This window comes from Mustela nigripes, chromosome 11 (assembly GCF_022355385.1).
Source record: "Mustela nigripes isolate SB6536 chromosome 11, MUSNIG.SB6536, whole genome shotgun sequence".
NCBI lineage: Eukaryota > Metazoa > Chordata > Mammalia > Carnivora > Mustelidae > Mustela > Mustela nigripes.
Genome location: NC_081567.1, coordinates 20398907 through 20425027, shown reverse-complemented (window position 1 = coordinate 20425027; position 26121 = coordinate 20398907). Strand labels below are relative to the sequence as shown.

At 46.1% G+C, this 26121-nt stretch overlaps 1 protein-coding gene across 1 annotated transcript in view; it reads right to left on the bottom strand.

Annotated features, from left to right (window-relative positions):
* OTOA (otoancorin) overlaps positions 1-26121 on the bottom strand; it is a 69268-nt gene that overhangs the window by 40910 nt on the left and 2237 nt on the right. The window contains exons 2-13 of the mRNA XM_059415952.1: positions 21946-22040; positions 21528-21556; positions 21405-21435; positions 21260-21287; positions 19182-19269; positions 16008-16139; positions 12525-12760; positions 8960-9081; positions 5586-5686; positions 2972-3124; positions 2592-2603; positions 956-1111 (exon numbers count right to left, since the gene is read on the bottom strand). Coding sequence (XP_059271935.1) covers positions 956-1111; positions 2592-2603; positions 2972-3124; positions 5586-5686; positions 8960-9081; positions 12525-12760; positions 16008-16139; positions 19182-19269; positions 21260-21287; positions 21405-21435; positions 21528-21556; positions 21946-22036 — 1179 coding nt within the window. The 5' untranslated portion in view covers positions 22037-22040. The remainder of the gene's footprint in view (positions 1-955; positions 1112-2591; positions 2604-2971; positions 3125-5585; positions 5687-8959; positions 9082-12524; positions 12761-16007; positions 16140-19181; positions 19270-21259; positions 21288-21404; positions 21436-21527; positions 21557-21945; positions 22041-26121) is intronic.

Below are 26121 nucleotides of genomic sequence, written 5' to 3'. Positions count from 1 at the left end.
CTGTGGGTTAAGCCGCTGCCTTCGGCTCAGGTCATGATCTCAGAGTCCTGGGATCGAGCCCCACATCGGGCTCTCTGCTCGGCAGTGAGCCTGCTTCCTCCTCCCTCTCTCTCTCTCTCTGCCTGCCTGCCTCTCTGCCTACTTGTGATCTCTCTGTGTCAAATAAATAAATAAAATCTTTAAAAAAAAAAAAAAAAAAGAACTCCGTAAATACCCAGTAATCAGCGCTCTCAACCTTGGCTGCACTGGAATCACGTGAGGACCTTTTGAAACATACCCTCCCCCGGCCACAGCACGGACCAATACCTACAGAGCCCCCGGGGACGGAGCTGGTGGGGTGCTACCAGGGCAGACCCAGGTCTGAGAGCCCTGTGTTATCTCCTTCAGTTCCAGGCACAGTCACCGGAGCAGCTGCTTCAGCATGGCTTGGATGTTTGCTAGAAGTGCAGTGCCTGGGGACGCCTGGGTAGCTCAGTTGCTTAAGCGTCTGCCTGCAGCTCAGGTCCTGATTCCAGAGTCCTGGGATCGAACCCTGCATCAGGCTCTCTGCTCAGCGGGGAGCCCGCTTCTCTTCCCTCTCCCTTGGCCCCTCTGTCCGCTTGTGCCCTCCCGCAAATAAACAAATAAAATCTTTACTAAAAGAAAGAAGTACAATCTCCACTCAGGGCTCTGCTCAGACCCACTGAATGAGAATCCACACTGACGATCCCAAGCAATCCATACGCACAGCTGAGTTCAAGGCGGCCACTCTGAATTTTGATCTGTCCCAGGTTTTCCCTTCTACTGCTTTATGTCATTTCTTCCCATTTTAAGCTCATCCCAGGACTCAGGATGCCATCTGTGTGGCTGGACCTGGATCCTGAGTCAGCTGATGTGTTTTTTCCTCAAAGGCCAGGCAAGACTCTGCTCCCCATTTCTCCAGCCACTTCCCCAGGGCCCTGTACCCCCATGGCACCTTCTGAACCCCAGCCTGGAAGCCCCTCAGGCGGCTACACTTGATCATCTGGTGCAGGAGGACTTGGGCCACGGCGGCGTCCAGCAAATCCAGGTCATCGTAGAAACAGACCAGCAGCCCCAGCCTGTGTGGGAAGATAAGGGTGCTGGCGGGGGGCTCAGAGCTGCGGGCCACAACCACAGCCCTGTCCCACACAGAACCAAGAGTCATGGTCAGAGCAGCTACTGTGTGCCAGGATTATGCTGAGCCCTGTGCCCGGATCACCCCATCACAGCAGCCCTACGAGGCAGATGATCTGATTAGCCCCATTTCACGGAAGGGCAAACAGAGTCAGAGCAGTTAAGTTAGTTGCCCAAGACAAGGAGTGGAGCCAGGACTTAAATCTAGACCCATCCAACTACACCGTCTCTCTTCCCAGGGCACTCGGGGACATAAGGAATGTGGGATGCTGAGTCAGCCACAGGAAAGTCCCCATTTTTCACATGGAGATATAGGGTTTGCTCCCCTCAGAGCAATCTCTGAGGCAGATTATTTCCAGCATCGTTTACAACTTATACCCCTAGATGATGATGACCTCAAAAGGAAAAAAAAAGACAGGAAGCGGGGTAGTATAAGGGCAGAGGTGGGATCTGAACCCTGGTCTAGCTGGGAACACTGTACTTCGTGGGTAAGAGCATAGCTTAGGCCAACAAGATTGAAGCCCAGCTGCCTAGGATGTTTGATCCAATAAGCTACTTAATTTCTCTGCAAAGCTGCTGCATGCATAGTTGATCAGTCCACATTATGTACTACTGTACAGGGTGACCCTGTCTCTCTGGGCCTTTAGTAAAAAGGAGGTTGACTTTGTTCATCATAGCACATCACAATAACTATGATGAACGGAGGAATCAGGAGTACCGTGAGAGTTTAATGAGTACACTTGCTGGTAGACACCAGATGCTCCTTCATTAATGGATGCTCTTAGAGTCCGTATGAAATCTATCCAATTTTGCATGAGTGGACCACCTGGTTGACCATGCTCCACCTCGATCGACCCTCTCAGAAAGACACTGACATGCTCAGACATGTCCACGGGAGAGCAATCAGGTCAGCAGAAGGATCTGAAAATGTGTCAGATGAGAAACGACGCAGAGCACATGAAGACTGAATATTTATAACCATGTTAAGAATAACTAACATTTCTTGAGCTCTTACTATGTGGCAGGCGTGCACAATCCTTACAAGGACCTGAGTGAGGCAGGCAGATTATTATCTCCCATTTTACAGATGGGGAAATGGAGGCACAGAGAGGTGAACTGACGCAGCCAAAAATCACACAACTTGTAAGTGGCAGAGCCCGGATTATACCCGGGAAGTCTGGCCCCAGGTCCTGTGTTCTTAACCACCAAGCTATTTTTGTATGACCATAGAAAAAGGGAACCCATGCTTATGGGTAAAGATTACTAGGGGTGGGGGGAGAAAGTTTGATAGTTTCATAGAAGAACATTCTCTACACGTGGCCTTGAGAGACAGAGAGATGGTGAGACAATGCTGGATCCCTCCCCACTAACATCCAAACCCTTTCTGGGGTTATCAAGCCCACAGCTCCCCCGCCCTGCCCTGCAGGAAGTCATTCCTGGAGGATCATGGTACACACTAAATTCCAGAGCTGACGTCATCTGTGGTCCTCCCCCTGAGAATCTGGATAGCAAGAGGTTCACAAATATGGGCACCCACCCTAATGGAAGCTACACATTGACCTTGGAATGGATTGAGCACCGAGTATTTAAGTTCTTCTCTTTCCGTGCTCAGAGCTGGTTGCCTCAAATGCCTGGCACAGGAGAGGTTCAGAAAGAATTTGTTCCACCCCACCGAAGGGTGTTTTTTGGGGGAAATACCTCGCCTCACGTGCACAGAGACATGGGGGTATTTAAAGAGACGGGCCAGCAGCCTCCCTTCCCTCCCAGGGCCCTCTGATGCTCAGAGGAAGCTGGTGCTTCCATCACATTTGGGGAAACAACTCAGAGGACCCAGAGCCCTTGCCCCTTGCCTGTGGATGGTGGAGGTGTTCCTCATGTCAAAGCTGGAGGAGCTGATCCTCTCCAGAAACGCCTGGGCCAGTTCGGGCGTGATGTCATAAACCGTGTCCAGCTGCTTGGTGGCATTGTCATAGCTGATGAACAGCCCAATCTGGTGGACAAGGACAGGAAGCCTGGTGGGGAGGGCTGACTTGGCCCCAAGCAGCACCCCCCCCCAGCTGGTGGTCCGCGCTGTGCCCCATCTCAGAGACTCAGTTCCCCTGGTCACTGATTTCTTTTTTTTTTAAATTCATTTTTAAAAAATTTTTTATAAACATATAATGTATTATTAGCCCCAGTAGTACAGGTCTGTGAATTGCCAGGTTTACATACTTAATGGCACTCACCATAGCACATACCCTCCCCAGTGTCCATAACCCCACCCCCCTCTCCCTATCCCCTCCCTCTGGCAACCCTCAGTTTGTTTTGTGAGATTAAGAGTCTCTTATGGGTTGTCTCTCTCCCGATCCCATCTTGTTTCATTCATTCTTCTCCTACCCCCAAACCCCCCACGTTGCATCTCCACTTCCTCATATCAGGGAGATCATACGATAGTTGTCTTTCTCCGATTGACTTATTTCGCTAAGCATAATACCCTCTAGTTCCATCCATGTCATCACTAATGGCAAGATTTCATTTCTTTTGATGGCTGCATAGTATTCCACTGTGTATATATACCACATCTTCCTTATCCATTCATCTGTTGATGGACATCTAGGTTCTTTCCATAGTTTGGCTATTATGGACATCGCTGCTATAAACATTCAGGTGCATATACCCGTTCGGATCACTATGTTTGTACCTTTAGGGTAAATACCCAGTTGTCACTGATTTCTCAACACTCTGTAATAACTGTTTTGGCTTCCTCCTTAACCCAACACTTAGGAAAATGTTCTATTTTAGTATCTGAGCCATTGAACTCTTTGAAAGCTAATGTTGCACATTTCTTTGTAGATTTGTTATGTAGAGGTCAGAGACGGCAGTCCCCAAATGTTGCACTTTGGGGCATCAGGGGTTTTTTTAATAGATGAATGAGTTTACAAATGGGTGTTGGGTGATGAAAAAGAGTATGTGCTCCCTTGGTAAGATACAAAGATAGAGAAAGATAGAGATATATAGATTCAACTGTATTAAATATACCATTCAGGTTCTTTCTCCTCTTGTTCATTTTCTGCCTAGTGTCCAAGGATGTCAAGCCGAAGTTTCCTATCCTTCTATGCACTGTTATTCTGTGCTCATGAAGTTGTCTCTCTCTTGTGGATTCTACTCTGTCCACATAAAATTCCCTCTTAGTGTTGGTATCCTGTGGCTTTACTTCCCTTGTCTACACTTTTAGAAGATGAAGAAAAGCTTCAAGTGACCTCCTGACCTTAGAAACTCCTCCGCAGGTGTCCAGCTTCCTAACAATTTAATCTCCATCTAACTTCCAGAAGTTCACTCAATATTGGGAGAGTGAAACTGAGGTTTAATCCACTTTATAACTGAGGATTATAAAATTGAAAGATGTTTGAAATAGTCTCAGCCTCCTAGGTTAAAAAGAGGAACCTAGATAAGTCAACTGTACTTCAATTAAAAGTTCTAAAAATTTTTCTTAAAAAGAAGAACCTGGTGGGGGGGGCCTGCGCAGCTCAGTTGGTTAAGTGTCTGCCTTTGTCTCGGGTCATGATCCCAGGGTCCTGGGATCGAGTCCTGCATTGGGGTCCCTGCTCAGATGCGAGCCTGCTTCTCTCTCTGCCCCTCCCCCTCCACGTGCCTGTGCTCTCTCGCTCTCTCTCTCTGTCCTCAAAAAATAAATAAATAAAATCTTTAAAAAAGAAAAAGAAGAACCTGGTTCTGCATCCGGTTTCACAATAAGAAGACACTGTTGGATCAACTTGCCCTTGAGCAAGCCAGTCTTGTGATACAAACACTTCTCTCACTGGCCAGAAAAAAGTCAAGGCACACATGATAAAAACTGAACGCAAGCCCCAAAGTCTTTATGAATGCCTCCCTGTTGGAAGCATCTTTGGAGGCTGCATTCCAGTATCGTGATGTTCAAGGAACTCTGGTGTCACGGGGTCAACATCAGGAGGACAGAGACAGGCTGACTAGTGAGTGAAAGGAACCTTAGAATGTGTACATTTCTCAACTGTAGACTCTATTGTTAAAACCCAACCAGTAGACTCTATGGTTAAAACCCAACCAGTGCTCATGCTGAAATGGCGATATAGACGTCGTTATAAATGGAAGTCTCTAGTAATCCTTGGCCTTTCTTGAATACAAAAATACCCTAAAATGATTCTTGGTTCACAGCCAACATTTTCTTTATGCCATGTTTGTCTCCTCAGAGCTATCTTGGTTGTCTACAATTCCCGTTCTTTTCTTGGCTCGTCTACCCTAAACACAATCTGATGACGGGCCGCTTGAGACCTCATCCCAAGAGTTCTCTTCAGAGATTCTAGATATACTGGCTGAGGAGGGTATCCAATTTTCCAGAGCACCTTGACTGGCTGGCTGAACACGAGCGGTTTAGAGCACACCCTTCCCAGGATGGCGTGCAGATGGGGGCGGGGAAATGTACGTTTCCCACTTACTTCTACAGGACTGATTTTTGCAATTTCTTCAAACGATAGGTGAACCATGTATCTGCCCAAAATCCATAAGTTTTCTGCACTGACCCATGAAACAGAGTCATCTGCAAAAAAAATAAATAAATGGAGAAATGTATAAATAAATTAAATAAATAGGTAGATAGATAGATAATGGCCTCTGCCTGGTATGTCATAGTCAAAAATATCTTTGATATCAGGACCTCCTTCTTGTGTTCATTCATTCATTCAACAACCATTCACAGACAGCCTCCTACCTGTAAGACTTTACACTACACCTTGGCATTGTGTGGGTGGCATTTTGGGGAAAAGGTAGGAACAGGGGAGTGTTTACAGGGCACAGTGACTCCATCACCAAGAGCTGTTGCAAAAAGCCAGGGGCAATGACTCTCATGCCCAGATGAGATGGTGAAGTCAGCTGCTGTGTGAACTGAGTCACAAGCACAACATTCGCAGGGTGCCTGGGTAGCTCAGTGGGTGAAAGCGTCTGCCTTCGGCTCGGGTCATGATCCCAGGGTCCTGGAATCGAGCCCCGCATCTGCTTCCTCCTCTCTCTGCCTGCTTCTCTGCCTACTTGTGATCTCTGTCTGTCAAATGAATAACTAAAATCTTTTTTAAAAATTAAATTAAATTAAATTTAAAAAAAGAACAACAAGATGCCTCCTAGCCCAAGAGTCAGAACCATTGGGGTGAGCACAGGTGAACACCCTAGGACCCCCTAGATGACATGTGACTTGGTTATTAGAAGGGCTGGTCCCAGAGGGCTAGAGAACTGGGCAAGAGGGGGCTGGGGGAGAACCACTCAGTTCATCAGGAACCAAGCTGAGTTGTTAGAGTTAAATTAATTATAGAACATAAACCGTATTTTGGCAGACCAAGGATCCGGAAGGCCGGGATTTTTTTTAACACCCAAAGTATTCCCAGTTACCTCGAGGAACTTCATGAAAAATAAAAAGCTTAAAGTCTAAGTAGAATTCGTTTTAATTCACTTTAGTAGAATAACGAAACATAGCACGGAGGAATTTTAGAAGGAAAGTCTGTCTCTCATTAAATTCTGGCAATGAGGGCTCAGGAAGTCTAGAGGCCGAGCAGCTCTTCTCGGGGTTACGCACTGGGAGATGCAGATTTCTGGAGGCCGTGAACATGTGTCAGGCAGAGTGAAGTGTGCTACACACTGAAGGCATTGATTATTCTGTTGTTGAATGCTCCTTATACACAAATCTCAAAGCTTAATTCCAGGAAAAGGACTGATTGGCCCTCACTACACTCCAATCTCACAGGCTTCCTTTAGTTTCTCCGAAACACTAAGCCCATTCCCACCCCCAGGCCTTTGTGCTTGCTGTTCCCCCGGCCTGCAACATCTTTCCCCCAGAGCCTCACAGGACCCATTCCATTTCCCATTTTGGTCTCAATTCAAACTTTTGTAGAAGCTGCGAACTCGGTTTTTACACTTCTACATGGTTGGAAGTCACATCAAAAGAAGACGGTTGTGGCATATGACAATTGTGAAATGCCAGTGTCAGGGCCAGTAAGTAAGGCTCGAGGGGACACAGCCATGCCTGCTCACCTGTGGGCATTATCTTCTTTAGCACCAGGATAACAGCATTGCCTCGTTGAGCCACACTATAGGCCCACAAAGCCTGAGACATCCACTCTGACCCTTAATAGAAAACAAGGGCCAGGGTGCTGGGTGGCTCAGTGGGTTAAAGCCTCTGCCTTCAGCTCAGGTCATGATCCCAGGGTCTAGGGATCAAGCGCAATATCAGGGTCTCTGCTCGGTGGGGAGCCTGCTTCTCCCTCTCTCTCTCTCTGCCTGCCTCTCTGCCTACTTGTGATCTCTGTCAAATAAATACACAAAATCTTAAAAAAAAATAAAATAAAATAAAAAGAGGGTCAAGCCCTGTTCTGGTCAAAAGCGCTAAGCCTTTCCACGGCATTTATCCATTTCATTTTATTTTCTTCATATCACCTACTGATCCCTGACTCTCTGTGTGTGCACGTGCGCTCGCTCTCTCTCTCACTAATTTGCTGGTTTAAAACTTCTCTCCACCTACCCTCCTCCAATACAATAAGAGCTCTCTCAGACAGAGACTTTGGCTTCTTTTCCTCTGTGTCTCCAGTAGCTGACACACGGTAGGATTTGCTAAGTGTTTAAAAAGTTTATTCTTAGGGCACCTGGGTGGTGCAGTGGGTTAAGCCTCTGCCTTCGGCTCAGGCATGATCCCAGCGTCTTGGGATCGAGCCCCGCATCGGGCTCTCTGCTCTGTGGGGAGTCTGCTTCTCCCTCTCACTTTCCTTCCATGCTCTCTCTCTCTCTCTAATAAATAAATAAAACCTTTAAAAAAAATAAATAAGAAGTTTATTCTGTTGACACGACTCACATTAAAAACGCAACAAATTGAAGCCATCTGCGACACTGTCCGCATTACTCCTCTACACATTCTTTTTTTTTTTTTGCTGTTGTAGTAAACCTAACATAGAGTTTACTAACTTAACCATTTGTAAGTGGATGGTTCCGTGGTATTAAGTACATTCACCTCGCCGTGCAACCGTCAACACCACCCACCTCCAGAACATGCTCATCTTGCAAAACCGAAACGGTCTCCAAGAAACAACAACGCCCCCCACCCCCCGGGGTCCTCCCGCCTCCCAGCCCCTGGCAACGAGCCTCCCTCCTTTCTGGCTCCACGAATTGGACTCCTCTAATACACATCTGTAAAATAAATGAGTCTTGACCTATTTCTGCCTTGGCTGCCAGGAAACTTCGCACTAGATTTCTGTGCTTTATTGCCTAGATTTCCTTTTAAAAATGTACCACGTCTCTCTCTAATCCAGATTGAGGATACAGATTTTTTAACTTGAAACCTCACTCTGAAAGGTTCTTTTCAAATCCGAGATGCTGTTGCGACTGACGTTCTACAAGCCAGGACAGCCCGCTGACGTGAACGTGTGGAAACTGTATGCCCCTCTCCACCCCCCACTGGTACTCTCTCTAAAATAAATAAATAATATCTTTTTAAAAAATACATTATATTTATTTATTTGAGAGAGAGAGAGAACTAGAGTAAGAGAGAGCACGAGTCAGGGCAGAGGGAGAGGGAGACTCCCCACTGAGCAGGGAGCCCAATGTAGGACTATATCCCAGGACCCTGGGATCATGACTGGAGCCAAAGGTGGACACTGAACAACTGAGTTATCCAGGCACCCCTGGGGTGTTTTATTCCATAAGCTACATCAAACCCTTTTCGGAAGGTGGGAAGGACAGGTAAAAATCAGAAATGGCAATGAAATCAAATTCCTGTCTTCGGAGAGGAAGCACCACCTTTAAGGACAGACACCCCCCTGAAAAGTGACCCTACCTTGAAGGCCAGGCTCACCACTAGCGTTGGAGGACATCTGCAAAATCCCAGTCATCCAGGAGTAGAGAGCTCTCTGGGAATGAGCCGAGGTTTGGTCGTAGAGATCTTTGAACACTGCAGATCTAAATGACGAACACGGGTGTCACTTAAGGAACAAACAGCTGGAGGACTAGAGACAGGGTCAAAACAGCCAATGGACCCAAAGCTGTCTTGTGCTGAAAAGCCTTCCCCCTACCTTGTTACACGCACCTATTGTCCCATTTCTCCTTTGTCCTTTACCTCTAAATACCTCCCAAAGAGTGTCCTCCACTTCCTCTCTTCTTGGTCACTTATTTTGTTTTGTTTTGTTTTTTACGATTTTATTTATTTGAGAGAGAAAGCACGAGGGGGTGGGGGTGCAGAGGGAGAGGGAGAAGCAGGCTTTCCTCTGAGCAGGGAGCCCAATTCAGGGCTCCATCCCAACACCCTGGGAACATGACCTGAGCCACAGGCAGACGCTTAACCAACTGAGCCACGTGTCCTTTTTCTTCTCTTTTTTTGTAACAGCTTTATGGAGATATAATTCCCACACCATACAATTCACCCATTGAAAATGTACCATTCGGTGGTGTTACCAGAGTTGTACAAACATCACCACATTCAATTTTTGAACACTTGGAGCATCTCAAAAAGAAACACCATACACTTTACCTACCACCCCCCACCTACTAGTCACCCCAACCTCTAGAAACTATTGATTTACTTTCTGTCTCCATAGATTTGCCTCTTCTGGACATTGCAGATAAAAGGAGGAATGCGGTATGTCATCTTTGTGACTGGCTTCTCTCACTTGGCTTGATGCTTCCAACGATCACGCATTCTGGACAAGGCATCAGTACCTCATTTGCGGCCTTTTCAGAGCCAAATACTATTGCATGGCCTGTACCCACCACATTTTATTTATCAAACCCCCAGTTGATGGACCTCTGGTGGTTTCCACCTTTGGCTTATTATGAATAATGCTGCTATAAACAGTCACGTGCATGGGGCACCTGGGTGGCTCAGTGGATTAAGCCTCTGCCTTCGGCTCTGGTCATGATCTCAGGGTCCTGAGTTCGAGCCCCTCATTGGGCTCTCTGCTCAGCAGGGAGCCTGCTTCCTCCTCTCTCTCTGCCTGCCTCTCTGCCTACTTGTGATCTCTGTCTGTCAAATAAAATAAAAAAAAAAATTCACGTGCTAGTTTTTGTGCAGACAGACATTTTCATTTCTCTTGGGTAGACACCCAGGAGCAGAATTGCTGGGTTAGAATGACAACTCTGCACTTGGCCTTTGGAGGAATGGCCAGATTGTTGTCCAAAAAGGCTGAGCAATTTCCCATTCTCACCACGTGAGGGTGCTGATTTCTCCATAACCTCACCAACCCTGGTTAGTACCTGATGTTCTGGGTTTGGGTTTTTTTTTTAAGTTTTAGTTTTAAATTTCAGTTAGCTAATGTACAGTGTAATATTAGCTTCAAGTGTACAATATAGTGATTCAACAATTCCATACACCACCCGGTGCTCATCACAAGGGCACGCCTTAATCCCCGCCACCTATTTAACCCATCCCCCGTCCACCTCCCCTCTGGTAACCATTAGTATGTTCTCTGCAGAGAGTCTGTTTCAAAAAAAAAAAAAAGAGTCTGTTTTTTGGTTTGCCTCTCTCTCTCTCTCTTTTTTTTTTTAAGATTTTTTATTTATTTATTAGTCAGAGAGAGAGAGAGCGAGCACAGGCAGACAGAGTGGCAGACAGAGGCAGAGGGTGAAGCAGGCTCCCTGCCGAGCAAGGAGCCCAATGCGGGACTCGATCCCAGGACGCTGGGATCATGACCTGAGCCGAAGGCAGCCGCTTAACCAACTGAGCCACCCAGGCGTCCCTGCCTCTCTCTTTTTTACCCTTTTCTCATTTGTTTTGTTTCTTAAATTCCACATATTAGTGAAATCATATGGTATTTGTCTTTCTCTGCCTGATTTATTTCACTTAGCGTCATACGCTCCAGTCCCAGCCATGTCATTGCAAATGGCGAGATTTCATTCCTGTTATGGCTGAGTAATATCCGTGACGTGTATATGATCTCACCTTCGTCATCCACTCATCCCTCGATGGGCACTTCGGTAGTTTCTACAATTTGGCTATTGTAGACACGGCTGCTATCAACATTCGGGTGCATGCTTCTCCTCAAATTAGCATTTTTGTATCCTTTGGGTAAATACTTAGCAGTGCAATCCTGGGTCCTAGGGTAGCTCTATTTTTAACTTTTTGAGGCACCTCCATGCTGTTTTCCAGAGTGGCTGCACCAGCTTGCATTCCCACCAACAGTGTAGGAGGGTTCCCCTTTCTCCGCATCCTCGCCAGCATCTGTCATTTCCTGACTTGTTAGTATTAGCCATTCTGACTAGTGTGAGGTGGTACCTCACTGTGGTGTTGATTCACATTTCCCTGATGCTGAGTGATGTGGAACATCTTTCCATGTGTTTATTATCTGTCTATCTTCTTTGGAAAAAAATATCTATTCCTGTCCTCTGCCCAATTTTTTAATTGAATTGTTTGGTTTGGGGGTGTTGAGTTTTAAAAGTTCTTCATATATTTTGGATACTAACCCTTCATCAGATAGGTCATTTGCAAATATTTATCTGACATTTTGATTATAGACACGCGACTGGGTATGAAGTGTCTTGGTCGCCTTTAACTACTATGGCCTGGGACGCTTCCCACCACACCTCTCCTCATGGCCACAGTCACCATACGGCCTCATTGTTGCCATACTCAGCAGTCCCACTTGGTCCAAATAGGACTTGACCTTACAGTAATGATTTGAAAGTTACTTTTTAAATAAATGTTAATTAAAAAGAGTGAGTCATGGGGTTCCTGGGTGACTCAGTCAGTTAAGCATCTGCTTTCAGCTGGGGTCATGATCCCAGGGTTCTGGGACTGAGCACTGCATCAGGCTCCCTGCTCAGTGGGGAGCCTGTTTCTCCCTCTCCTGTTCCCCATCCTTGTGCTTTCTCTCTCTCTCTCTCGCTCTCTCTGTCAAATAAATGAATAAATAAACAAAATCTTTTAAAAATAAATAAACAAAAATGAGTCACTGTAGGGCGCCTGAGTGGCTCAGTGGGTTAAGCCGCTGCCTTCGGCACAGGTCGTGATCTCGGGGTCCTGGGATCGAGTCTCGCATTGGGCTCTCTGCTCAGTAGGGAGCCTGCTTCTCTCTCTCTCTCTGCCTGCCTCTCTGCCTACTTGTGATCCCTCTCTGTCAAATAAATAAATAAAATCTTAAAAAAAAAAAATGAGTCACTATAAAGAAAGAAAAAAAACAAGTAAAGAATAGTACCAGCGGTGTATAGATATGGCAAAAATTGTGAGGATGGTACCAGAATGACTGACATTTGGGCGGCACTGTTTTACGCAAACCATTTCTAAGCTCCACAGATGGTAAGCTCTGCTTCAGGTCTCACAGGTTAACCTGCTCCCCTTGCTTCCTCCCCTCTGCCGTGTACTGCCTCTAAGAAATGGGGAGTGGGGCTCATGGGCTGGGGGAAACGCTCACAGGTTCTTGAAAGCGTCCTCACGCAGGTCCCGGGGGAGCTTCTCTGCAATTTCTGGCTGCAGAAGGCTGCCTGAGGAGCCCCTCAGCACCCTGCCCAGGATCTCCACACACTCCAGGGAGTTCAGCACCTGGAAACACCTCTCCAGTGTGATGAGAAACAGGCTGCGGTTCACACCAGGGCTCTGCAAGGCTTGTTTCCGGATCTCTCCCAAGTCAAGAACAATGTCTTCCAGCTCCTAAAGAAAAAAGGTAGGGTTGTCTTGTGAGAGGCCTCTAGATTTGGAAACCCTGGGAGGAACCACACTTAGCAGTGGGGACATTCAGGACCACTGTTTAACACCATGCTGCTCTGTCAGACCTTCTAGAACTTTCCATTTATTACAAAACCAAGTTGAGGCCTTCACCAGCCTCTCCCACACTAGGCAACTTCTCAGTCTTCAAGTTTACCTCATGACTCGCACCTCAGGTGCATGCTTGAGCGGGAATTCCCTCCCCAGCTCCTTCCTCTAGTGAAATCCAGCTCATTCCTCACCGATAAGCTCAACTGTCATTGGCTTCTTGGTGAAGTCTTCTCAAAGGCCCTCCTACCTTGGTCAGATCAAATTCTCCCTCCATTAAGTGCTCCCAAGAGCACCTTAGCCAAACTCCACGATGCATTAGAGATGCTTATGGGCCTGTCATTCCTCCTTGCCAATGGTTCTCAACCCTGACTGCCCACCAGAATCACTGGGGAGTGGTCCCAGCACCACCACACAGAGTCTGATTTAACCGCCCTTCGGTGGACCCCAGGCAAATGACTGTGGTGTGCAGCAGAGGTCGAGCCAGAAAAGTCCTTGGTGCCCAAGCCATATGCCTTAGTGGAATGCCTGGAATCCAGAAAATATGGAGAAAGCCTGTTAGGATGAATGAAGGAAGGAATGAATCAACAAACGAACGAACAAATGACTCTTTTGAAGCACAGAACTACCAGGAATGCTGACACGGCTTAGTCATAATTTGATTGGCACCTCAGTCTTTCACCCAGCACAGCCTGTACACATAGTAACCACCACTGACTAGCAAGGACCACACACTCAACAAAGGTTATACTACGCTGTTATTACCTCACGATCACAGGTGATGAAAACACAAGATAGAATAAGCCACCTGGTCTACGGCCATACCACCCTGAACGCGCCCGATCTCGTCTGATCTCGGAAGCTAAGCAGGGTCGGGCCTGGTTAGTACTTGGATGGGAGAATAAGCCACCTGCCCAGACTTCCACAGAGCTAGGATCTGAAACAGGTGCATCTGCCTCCAAGCCCACACCTCTAACCATGACCGAGCATTTCCTAACTTCAGTCATTTACTCTCAGAGCTAAATAGGGTCGTGATTAAGAATGCAACTAGGAGGGTGCCTGGGTGGCTCAGTTGGCTGGGCAACTGCCTTTGGCTCAGGGCATGATCCTGGAGTCCCAGGATCGAGTCCTGCATCGGGCTCCCTGCTCGGTGGGGAGTCTGCTTGTCCCACTGACCTCTCTCCTCTCATGCTCTCTCTCTCAAATAAATAAATAAATTCTTTAAAAAAAAATGCAGCTAAGAGTTCTGCAGCAGAGGTCTGTGGATAGAATTTAGGGCATCTGTGAACACTGGAGGAAACTGCTACCTTCATTCTACTGCCACAGAACTCACTTTCAGCATTTCCTTCAGGAATGAATAGTAGATAATAAGCTACCAAGGCACCACCAGTAGGACCTTGGAGTTGTCATTAGGAAAAATCAGACACTTTCATAACACATTACAGTTGTCACAGATATCTTGAAATCTCCTTTATAATCCATACCTTCTCAAAATTACAAAAGCTATTTGACTCAGAACTAAATCTTGTTATTGGATGTGTGAAGCACTTCAGTTACTATACTCCCAATGCGTTTGTTTTATATATTTTGATAAATGTCTTTCAATAGAATTGGCTTCTTTTATAATCCTCTGTGTTTTATTTTATAGATTTTTCACAAGTTATTCTGAGAAGAGGCCAATGGGCTTCACGAGATGCCAGAAGGACCCACAGCCAGAGTCAGGAGCCCAGGTTCCAAACTCAGACCTGCCACTCTCGAGCTGTGGCCTGTGGCGGGATGCAACGTTATTCATTCAACCTCTCCAAGCCCGTTTCCTTACCTGAACATTGAAATGGTAATATTATGATTGTCCTTATCTCAAAAGTCCTGGAAAGGACTCAATCGGTCCGTGCATGTTAAACCCTTAACACAGTGTTGGCAAACTATGATTCACAGGCCAGATCTGACCCAGGGCCCGTTTTTGTGAATAAAGTTTTATTGGAACATATCCATATCCCTTCAGTTACCTGCCACCTCTGTTTGCTTTCCTGCTACAAGAGCAGAACTGAGTAGTTGTGACAGAGAACACACGGCCTGCGAAACCTAAAATATTTAGTATCAGGTCCTTTACAGAAATGGTTTGCTGACCGTTCCCTTAGAATAACACCTGACACACAGCAAACCCTCAATAAACATTAACCAATATCATTTTCACAGAGCAGCATCCTCATTTTTGCCGTATATTTGCACTATCTTTACTGTTATTTACTTCCTAAGTTTTTAATTTTTTTTTAAATTTATTTATTTATTTGACAGATAGAGATTCCAAGGAGGCAGAGAGGCAGGCAGAGAGAGAGAGGGAAGCAGGCTCCTGGCCAAGGAGAGGGCCCGATGGGGGGCTCGATCCCAGACCCTGGGATCATGACCTGAGCCAAAGGTAGAGGCTTTAACCCACTGAGCCACCCAGGCACCCCTCATATGTTTTTATTTAAACCAACTCTTTTTTTTTTTTTTTTTAACTTTAGTTCATTTCAAAGGGAAACATCACATCTCTACCAAATTCACAGGTTAGATATATCCATTCTATTTGAATAACAGACATTAAAGTTAAGTCTGTGACTATTAAATTGTTTACATGGTTCAACTCCTTCTAGGAAACACAGTTCCCTACATTAAGGTGTCTTTAAACCTCACTGTTCTGGGTCTCAAGGATTTTCTAGGTCTCACAGACCTTGCTTTGTGATGCTCTTTGATCTTCAACTTTGTTTGGGGCAAATTTGTCTATTTCTGTTTTGGATTTTGTTGTTGTTGTTGTTTTTCCTACCCCCAGACTGTAAACTCCTTGAGGGCCGGGGTAGACTTTCATCCTTGAACCCAGTGCCCCCTGATGCACTGTCATCATCCATGGACGTTTACTGGGCCAAACCATTAGAAGCTCCTTGGTACCCTCTCCTCTCCTAGTTCCCATAAGGCTCTTCACTTGCACTTTGGTCAAAGTAAGCGAGAAAACCAAGGTCTGCAGGCTCCTGGGGGGGTGCAGGTTGTGAAGGGAGAAGTTGGGAGGAAAACCTAACGAAGGCCCGAGTCAGGCTCTGTTGGATTCAACTCAACAAATACCAACTGGCCCAGGATTTCCCCTCCTCCCCGGGTGCCAAGAACGCCTCACCAAGAGGTCCTTCTTGTCTTCTAAGAGGCATTTCATGGCGGTGCAGAAGCGCTGAGCGTCGGTTTCCCTCAGGTCTTCTAGCAGCTTCTGGGGCTGGTACAGGCGCTGCTGCAGGTGGTTTTCCATTGCGGCCTGGTTATGGGGTGTTGAGAAGAGTCAGTGAGGACAGGCCAGGAGCACGTGGTCAGCACCATGGCCAGCAGCCCAGCCAGGCCACCTACTTCCCTGCAGAGCCCACCCGCCGGCAGCTAGCGGATGTGTTTGCTTTGGCTGGCTCCAAAACTTTTCATCAGCTGCCAACATTTCAAAGTCAGGGGATTCCCCACAAAAATCCAGACTTCCAAGGTCTCTTGGAAAACACAAAGATTTGGCAACACTAGGCATATCCCCTTCCTGGTGATAATAGTGGGCTGAGGGGCAGCTGTTCCCTGTAATTACACTCCTGTTCACCGCCCACCCAGCCAGCCCATTTGGTTCCTATAGGCGACTGGGGTTTCAAGTCCAGAACAGTTGGCCTCTGTCCAGGGAGTTTACCACCCCCAGGCTGGCACTGCTCAAACCCTCTCCCACGCCCCAAGCTACCAGCATAAAAGCAAAATTCAGGCAGCACGAACAAACTTCCTCTTGGCCTCCCCTCGGAGTGAGAAGGAAAGGACAGCAGCCTCTCCTAAAAGAGATGACCTCTGCTGTCTGGGGAATTATTTTCTAAATCTCTGTTAAATAAAGGTGCTCCAGAAAGGCAGCATACTGTGGTGGCATGGGCAAAAAGTGGGCTCTAGAACCAGACAACACCCAGGAATGTCCCCACATTGCCACCGACTAGCTGTGTGGCCTGGGACAAGTTACTTAACTAGGATTGGTAGATAAAACACGGGATGCCCAGTTAAACTGGAGTTGCAGTTAAATGGTGAATAATTTTTCAGCATTTAAGTATGTCCCAAATATTGCATGGCACATACACTAAAAAAAAATCATTTATTGTTCATCTACAAATCAAATTTAACTGGGAACACTGTATTTTTTTTAAGCAACCTCTACACTCAATGTAGAACTCAAATGCAAGATCCCAAGATCCAGAGTCACACATTCCACCAACTAGTCAGCCCAGCGCCCCAAGAATACTGTACTTCTATTTGCTAAATAGGCAACACTACTCTGAGAGCCTCTGTTTTCTCAACTGAAAAGTAGACACAGTAGAGACTTACCATGTAGGATTGTTGTGAGGGTGAAATGAGTGTGTGTAAAATGTTTTCAGTTGTGCCCAGCACACAGTAAGTGGTCGGTAAGTGCCACCCCTTATTTCCTATCTTGAATGAGTTACATAATGATTTGCTTAGTGATTCTCCCTAGTAAAGAGACCTCCGACTTCTCCTCTGAGTCTCCAGTGTCTAGAACAATGCCTCACAGAGATTAGAGGTTAGATAAGTAGACACTGAATGAATATACAAATTTATCCACAGGAAGAGAGAGAAGATAGCTACTATTCAAGCTAAAATATATACATTTCAATGAGAAAACTTACTGCTGGAGAGAGAAAGGGCAGGCATTCCTTGCCTTTAGGTGGCCACAGACTGATGAACAGAAGAAAGTAAGTCAGTGCCATAAGGCCAACAGCCACCTCCAGCTAGTGGGTGTCTTAGGAAAGGGTTAGCAACCAGCTCTCTGAATGGAGCTCTCATGAGAATGTTGGCTGATATTTTCATTTGCATTATAGAGTAAAAAACAGACAATAAAGACATCAGGGCTTCATTTATTCTGATGTCAGAACTTCATTCGTCAATGACAATGACTTCTTTGCTGAATCAGATTTTTTTTTTAAAAGATTTTATTTATTTATTTGACAGAGAGAGAGAGAGAGATCACAAGTAGGCAGAGCAGCAGGGTGGGGCGGGGGGTGGCCCAGAAGCAGTCCCTGCTGAGCAGAGAGCCCGATGCAGGCTCGATCCCAGGACCCTGAGACCATGACCTGAGCTGAAGGCAGAGGCTTAACCCACTGAGCCACCCAGGCGCCCCTGAATCAGATAGTTTTTAAATACCGAAAGAATATTCCCTCAATTTTCTGTGCTTTCCACATTTTAACAGTATAAAGACACAGTATAAAGACACAATGTGTCACCCTGGGCTGATGATCGTGCTGAAGAGGCACGTGCTGTCCAGTCTGCCACAGTCCCCAGCATGCCCTACTGCTCCACAATATCCTTGCCATCTATTACCATGCCTCTGCTACCATTTTTCTTACAGTAGAATTAAAAGGGAAGAAAATTTTTCTTGGACCCATAATTAAGAGACTGATCATTACACCCAAACAGCCAGCTTCCTGTAATTCCGTTTAGCAACAGAATCCCCCAAGTTTTAGCCGAGTTAGGAGTTTCTCAGAAAGACTTCTTTCTTCTGCGCCGTGACATGTGAATGCGGAATGTGAGCAGGAGGAAGGGTGCAACTTGCCGGTTACGTCCTTAAAGAGAAGGTGCTCACCCTTCACTTCCTCTTTCCCACCACCCCTTCTCTTGGGCCGGAGAATGGATGTGCTCTCTCAGTCACATGGGCAACGAGTCCCTGAGGATGACAAAGCCACCAGATCGAAGGAAGCTGGCCCCTGGACAGTCTTTTAAAAAGAGAGCTCCGTCCTGGGTGACTCAGTGGGTTAAGTCCTCTGCCTTCCGCTCAGATCATGATTCCAGGGTTGTGGGATCGAGCCCCGCATTGGGCTCTCTGCTCAGGGGGGGAGCCTGCTTCCCTTCCTCTCTCTCTGCCTGCCTCTCTGCCTACTTGTGATCTCTGTCAAATAAATAAATAAGATCTTTTTTAAAAATTTAAAAAAGAGAGAGCAAGAGAGCCCCCTCTCTTCTCTGGACCTCCCACTGAACTCTGAACTATAACATGAGATAGAAATAAACTACATTGTTTGCGCTGTTGGAATTTGGGGTCCCTTTGTTATAGCAGCTCAGCCTCCTCCCCAAGACACCAAGTCTCCATCAAAGGTAGAACGAGGAAAAACACAAAAGAGCTTGTATCATGTTTCAAAACAACTGGACAGAACACGTTTCTTCGTGGCAGTGAAAACTAGCTCATACCTAGTCCACTTCCCCATCCTGCTCCTACCTGGCCCCTGAGTGTACAACCCCTGGGTCCTAAGAGGGGATTATATGATAGGGATGAGTCTCAGGTACACACCTGCAGGCTGGGGATGGTGAAGGCAACATTCCGTGAATTCAGATAGGCCAGGACTCTGTGGGACAGGTCTGCTGTCCACCCATGCGAGCTTTAGTTGAAGACAGGAGAAGGTCACGATGACAGGTTCCCCTATGATGAGGAGTTCCCCTACTTGCCAAGTGGCCAGAAGACCAGAATTCAGACAGCATGTGGGGAATGGGCCGGGGATGCTAGAAAATTTGTGTTTGGAGGAGGCAGGACATTTGTTAACCTGGCACAGTGGTGGGGGATTTTCCAAATCTAAGAATCTCCGTGGATCCCACTCTCTCCAAGACAATTATCAGTTTACGAGCTGTGTGCAATATTCTAATTCCCATAAAAATCCACTTGGATTAAGTACAATCCAAACAGACTGACTTGGAAAGATACCATTATGATATTAAATTTAAAAAGCAGATACAGTGTATACCACAAGAGGCTAGAATAGCACAGTTAAGAGTGTGAGCTCAAAAGCAGATTTGAATCCCGGCTCTGCCACTTAATTGTGTGGCCTTAGGCAATTTACTGAATTTTCCTGTGCCTCAGTTTCCCTTTCTACATACTATAGCCAAAATTGTGAAGATTGTTTGTTCACACACATAAAGTGCTTAGAGCAGTACCCAGCCACATAGAAAACACACAATTTCACTCAGAACAACCAAAAAATGGAAATGACCCAAATGTCCAACAACAAGTAAAAGGTTAAACAAACATGGTACAACCATGGGAGTTGGGGGAAACTGGACGGGGAGACGAACCATGAGAGACTATGCACTCTGAAAAACAACCCGAGGGTTTTGAAGGGGCGGGGAGTGGGAGGTTGGGTGAGCCTGGTGGTGGGTATTATGGAGGGCACGGATTGCATGGAGCACTGGGTGTGGTGCATAAACAATGATTTCTGGTACACTGAAAAGAAATTTAAAAAATAAAAAATTTAAAACAAACAAACAAACAAAACAAACCCAAATATGGTACATCCATTCAATGGAATGGATATCAATCAAAAATATATCAATAGGGGAGCCTGGGTGGCTCAGTGGGTTAAGCCACTGCCTTCGGCTCAGGTCATGATCTCAGGGTCCTGGGATCGAGTCCTGTATCGGGTTCTCTGCTCGGCGGGGAGTCTGCTTCCCTCTCTCTGTCTGCCTCTCTGCCTACCTGTGATCTCTGTCTGTCAAATAAATAAATAAAATCTTAAAAAAATATATGTATCAATAAAACATGAATACCAAAGGAATGAGTGGGACTTCAGCTTCCACCTGTGATGGAGTAATTGGGTGCAGATAAATCCTCCTGCCTTAGATGACTGGAAGGCCTTTTACAATCCCATTTTTGTTATTAAATAAATGGATGGATGAATGAATGAACACAAAGATGATGGACAGATAAATAGATCAAATTTAGCCTGAAAGAATATATCCACAACTATTAACCAGAGTTAAAGTTACATTAGGAAGAAGAATGTTTATGAGGATACTCTTTCACATTAACGTAATTGGGTGCCCTTGTCCTGGGCCCTCAGACCCCCGTATTTTTCTCCCTCATAGTATTCATCATATTAGAATTATCTGTTAATATTTGTCTTTCCACAGCACTCTCTAGTGGCCTGCCCTGCATCCCTGGTATCTAACACCAGCCCATATGCAATGTATAACACGACAGGACACTGGATACAGTGGAGCCTCAGCTCCACCACATTTCCCAGCTGCATGACCTTGATTCACCCTCCCTGTGCCTGTTTCGCTCTTCTGTCCAACTGGATCACAACAGGACCTTTCCTGGGGGAGCTTGTAAGGATAGGACATGTTTCTAGGCACAAAGCACTAAGAAGGGGACTGCTACACAGTCAGCACTCAGTAAATGGTAGCACTTGTGCCAGCAGAGAGGAATAAAAGATTGTGAAACAAACGTAACCACTTTAAAACACCTGTGCCCTGGTTGATATCTTTTTGTAATGAGTACATATGTATGTCTTACTTTTTACAATTAAGAGATTCCCATTTAGGAATTTTTACTAAACATCAGTTCCATTCCTACCCCTCCCCTGGAGGGTGGGTTACCTTTGAAACTGTATGAGATCCAGTAACGCTACATGGGAATAAAACGAAAAGACAACTTTAAAAGAATCATTCCAGAGAGATCACAGGTACGTTCTGTTTGAAATTCTTAGACGCAGCCAAGTGGGGGACAGAGTGGGGACATTACCATTCAGATAGCTTCCATTTATGATTTCTTCCTAAAAGACAAAGAAATAATGTCGAGTAAAACATCCAAAAATTGGCTGTTCCAGTAGAGGAGATTTTGATTAAAAGAAAATGGGATACTCACCGCCATTTTTTGCAACAATGGATCCAAATCTGTAAGGAAGCCAGTGAAGGTATAACTAGAATTAATTTTGTGATCTTCAGAAATACACATATGGGTTAGGGAAAGAGAAGCTCCCCCCCCAAAAAAGTCACTTATAGAGGAAAATTTTAGTGAATTTCAATTATACCTGTGACCATGTGTGCCCAGTATGCGAAAACCCTAGTTTGAAAAATCCTTTTAGAATAATCCTGAAAATCCTACACATACGTGTGCATGCACACACGGACTGACACATACGCGTGCATGCACACACGGACTCACACATACACATACATCCCAAACACTCTCCAGCACCCTGTACCTAAACCAATCCATCCCACTACATACCCTAAGATGTGTGGAAACTACGGCAGATTCTTCCCCCCCCCTCAGGACTTACCCTGCCTGGAATCTGGAACTCTATGACTTGCCACTCCATGGCTCAGAAAAAGGAACAGGAAAAGAAAGGACATCCGAGGTTCCTGGGACATCCTCCTGTAGTTAATTCAAGCACAGAAGTGATTCAGGTTTGTATTTTTAAAATGTATTTAAGAACATTCAGAAGACTTGGTGCACGTGGGTGGCTCCGTTAAGCATCCAACTCTTGATTTCGACTCAGGTCATGATCTCAGGGTGCTGGAACGGAGCCCCACATTGGGCTCCATCGTCAGCGGGAGGATCTGCTGGGAGATCTCTCTCCCTCCCTCTCTGTCTCTCCTCCTGTCTTCTCTCTCTCTCTCTAAAATAAATAAATAAATCCTTTTTAAAAAGAGAGAGAAAGAACATTCAGAAGACAAAAGGGAAAAACTAATAGGCCCAGAACCCCTTGGGCTCTTTTTAAAAAATGCATTTTAAATTCCATGTACTGTGCTCCATCTAAACCCTTCCGTTAGTCAAAGACACAATCATCTCTCTTCTTGATGACAACAACGGCCAGTTTATGTTCTTACATCCCCTCTCACTCCCCTCAATCCAGCAGAGAGGAATGATTAGAAGCACGGGCTCTATTCTGACGAGGGGTTTATATCTAGGTGATAAAAAGAACTCTTACAACTCAGTAAGTGCAAGATAAGCCAGAGGCGGGGGGAAAAAAAAAAAAAAGATACAAATTTAAGTTTCATTTTAAACAAAAGAAATGGCCAGTAAACTCATAAAAGATTGTCGGCATCATTAATTATCAGGAAAATGCAAATTAAATGCACAGTTAGATACCCACTACACAGGGGCGCCTGGCTGGTTCGTTTGGTAGAGCATGTGACTCCTGATCTCGAGGAGCCCCACATTTGGGTGTAGATATTGCTTAAAAATAAAATCTTAAAATTAAAAAAAGAGGGGTTTCTAGGTGGCTCAGTCAGTTAAGCGTCTGCCTTCAGCTCAGGTCATGATCCCAGGGTCCTGGGATGGAGCCCCACGTCAGGCTCCCTTCTGAGCTAGGAGCCTCCTTCTTCTCTCTCTGCCCCTCTGCCTGCTCCATGCTCTCTCTCTCTCTGTGTCAAATAAATAAATAAATAAAATCTTAAGAAAAAAAACACACTACTACATATACTAGATGGGCTAAAAGTTGAGAAGACTGACAATACCAAGTGTCGATAATGATGGGGAGCAGGAAGAATCTCTCTGGAAAACTGTCTGGTGGTGTCTTGTACAGTTCAATATGCAACACTCTACGATCCATGAATTCCACCCCTGGGCATTTATCCAAGAGAAATTAAAACTTACGTCCACATAAACACTTGAATAGTTTCATTCATAATAGCTAAAAATTGGAAACAACTCAAATGTCCGGGCACAGGGGAAAGGTTAAAAAAATATATGATACAATGAACATCATTCACCAATGAATAGTAAGTTGGACTTCTGCGCCCAGATCTGATGCTAGAAGATAAACCCTCCTGCCTTAAATAATTAGAAAATCGACCAAAATAATGACGCAAAGGCTTTCGGACGTTGGACAAGAGGTAGCCTAAGACTGAGATTCTAAGATAAGGGAAACCGTTGGCATAAAAATATATATTGGTCTCTGCTCTGGGTTCCTGGCATGGAGCTCCCAAAACTGTGGTAAATTCCTACATGGTAAAAGTACTAGGGGAAACTTTTGTTCCCCTGAGGTGACTTTGGGTGGGCTCCAGGTTGGTTCCTGGTCACCAGAAAAACCAAGCCATGATTCTCTAGCCCCACCCCCACCCTCCAGAGAAGAAAGAGGGGCTGAGAATGGCGTTTATAATTGATCATGCCCATGTGAGGAAGCTTCCGTAAAATCCCAACAGTCCAGGGCTTGGGAGCTTTCAGGTGGGTGAACCCATCACCTCAGGAAGGTGACATGCCCCACCACCACAGGGACAGAAGCTCTTGCACGGGGGACCCTCCCAGACCACATCCTATCTCTTGTCTCTTCATCTAATTATGTATTCATCCATATCCTCCATCGTGTCTCCTCATAAGCTGGTAACAGCGTTTCCCTGAGTTCTGTGAGCTGCTCAAGCAAACGGACCAAACCTGAGGAAGAGGTTGTGGGAACCTCAGATCTGTAGCTGTTAGACCATTGGTTGGGTCCTGACAGGATGCTGCCTGGAGGCCAGCAACCAGGAAGTCATGGCCAGGTATCAGGAAGGTCAGAGGCCTGGTGGCAGGCCACCGGAAGCCAGATCCCACCAGACTCAGCCAAGATGGCGGCTGCCATGACAGGAACCCCCTGGCCAAATTAGGAAGAAAAATCACAAAAGTCCCAAGTAATGAATATCTCAACCCCAAGTTAACAGCTGTCAATAAAAGATAGAAACCCAACGCTCACATCACGTAGCTCGCTCTCGTGGGCTGGCTCTCTCTCTCTCTCTCTCTCTCTCTCTCTCTCTCTCGAGTTCCCGGCTCTCATATCTCCAGAGTGTGTTTTGCACTTCAATAAACTTTCCTGGCCTGTGAGTCACCCTCGGTGCTGCATGTCGAGTTCATTCTTGTGACAAGACCAAGAAACTTCGGTGACTCTTTCCGGTCTGGGTGGGTCAAGTCCCCAGGGTGCAGGGTCTCCCCAGTTCACTTGGCAACACAGCCACCTCACAGTGAAGTTGTGGGTCACCTGGAGACCTACTGTGTGGAAACCCATTGTGTGGACATCTGGAGGCGCACTACCTGCTCGCTGCCGGAGGTTGCTTCCTTGGAACGGCTCTTAGCGCGGGAATGGTGGGCACGTGGCACATCCCAAGAACGGGGGAAGGGCTGAGGAGACTCTGATTACCCAACAGTCACGTGATCTCTCAAATGCCCCCACCCCCACCCCGCCAACAAGGTCACCAAACCACAGCCCAAATTCAAACAAGCTACCTGGTTTTATGGGGCCCAAAGCTGTTTGTTGTTGTTTTTTCCTAAATAGTTTAAAAAAAAAAAAAAAACCACTATCTCTTGACACTTGGAAATTCCACGTATGAAATTTAAGTGTCAGTGTCCAAAAGCAAATTTTTAGGGGCTCTGGCCAGGCCAGTTCGCACCAGTGTCGTCTGTGGCCACAGAAAATAACTCTCCGTTCGCCAAGCTGCGCCCGTCCCTATATACACAAGAAATGTGGTGTTTGAGAGATGGCTTCAAAAATAATAGGGGAGGAAGGAGGTGGGAGGTGGTGATGGGTCGGCCTGTGGAAACTGAGCGAGGAGTACATGAGGTTCATGACAGTCTTAAGTCTGCTTTTATGTGTGTTTGTTCTTCCGGTCAAGTGGAAGGAGGGACCCCCTCAAAATCTGTTTATGGGGTCAAATCAGGTGAAAACTGGGAGCTTTCACCTGACAGTCAGGTAGCCCATACCCCATCCCAAAGAACGGATGCCACCCTCTTGGGGTATTAACAGGAGCTTGAAGGGAACCCCCATCAAGCCCACCCGCGGTTTCCCGAGAATATTTTATAGGCGCTCAGGCATTCTTCCTTACAGATCTCCCTAGTATTATCTAGCTTGTTAAGGAAATGGATTCTTTAACCTCCAAGGGGACTTCCACAACCAGCTTTGCAAACAATTATGCTCATTTTACTGCCCAGGGCAAAAACAAACTGAAACTTTGGAAACCTGCAAACAGCCAAAGGCACACATTCCAACAGGTTTTAAGGGAAGGGGATCCCAAAGCCTTTGAAGCTGTGTTCTGCCCCACCAATCCCACCCCCGGAGCTGGTACATTCAACTCTCATAATAACTCTTACTGCTTTGGGGTCTTTGGGGCTTTAGGGGAAACTGTGGCCCTTTTTTTCTCCCTTGCCTTTGGCTCAGCTGCCCTGGTCATTGGCCTCATTCACAATTCTCCAGTTTCCCAGACAATGAGGCTTCTTGTGCTTTATTGCCAGCATCTCCCTATTAACTCCACGGAGAGGTATATGATTACTGAAATAGATGCCCCGCTTTCTGCTGCACATAATGTCTTCGTTCCAAGGAAACCCCAGAGCATCACCAGCATGGGATTTGGTTTTAATTAAAAGCCCTTTGGGTCACTCTCTTTCAGGAGATAGGCCAAAAGGATTGAATGGACTGTGCAGGGCAATAATGATTCGGGTTTCTCCATGGACTCCTCCCTTCCCCCCCCCCCCAAAGGCTCCCCACTGC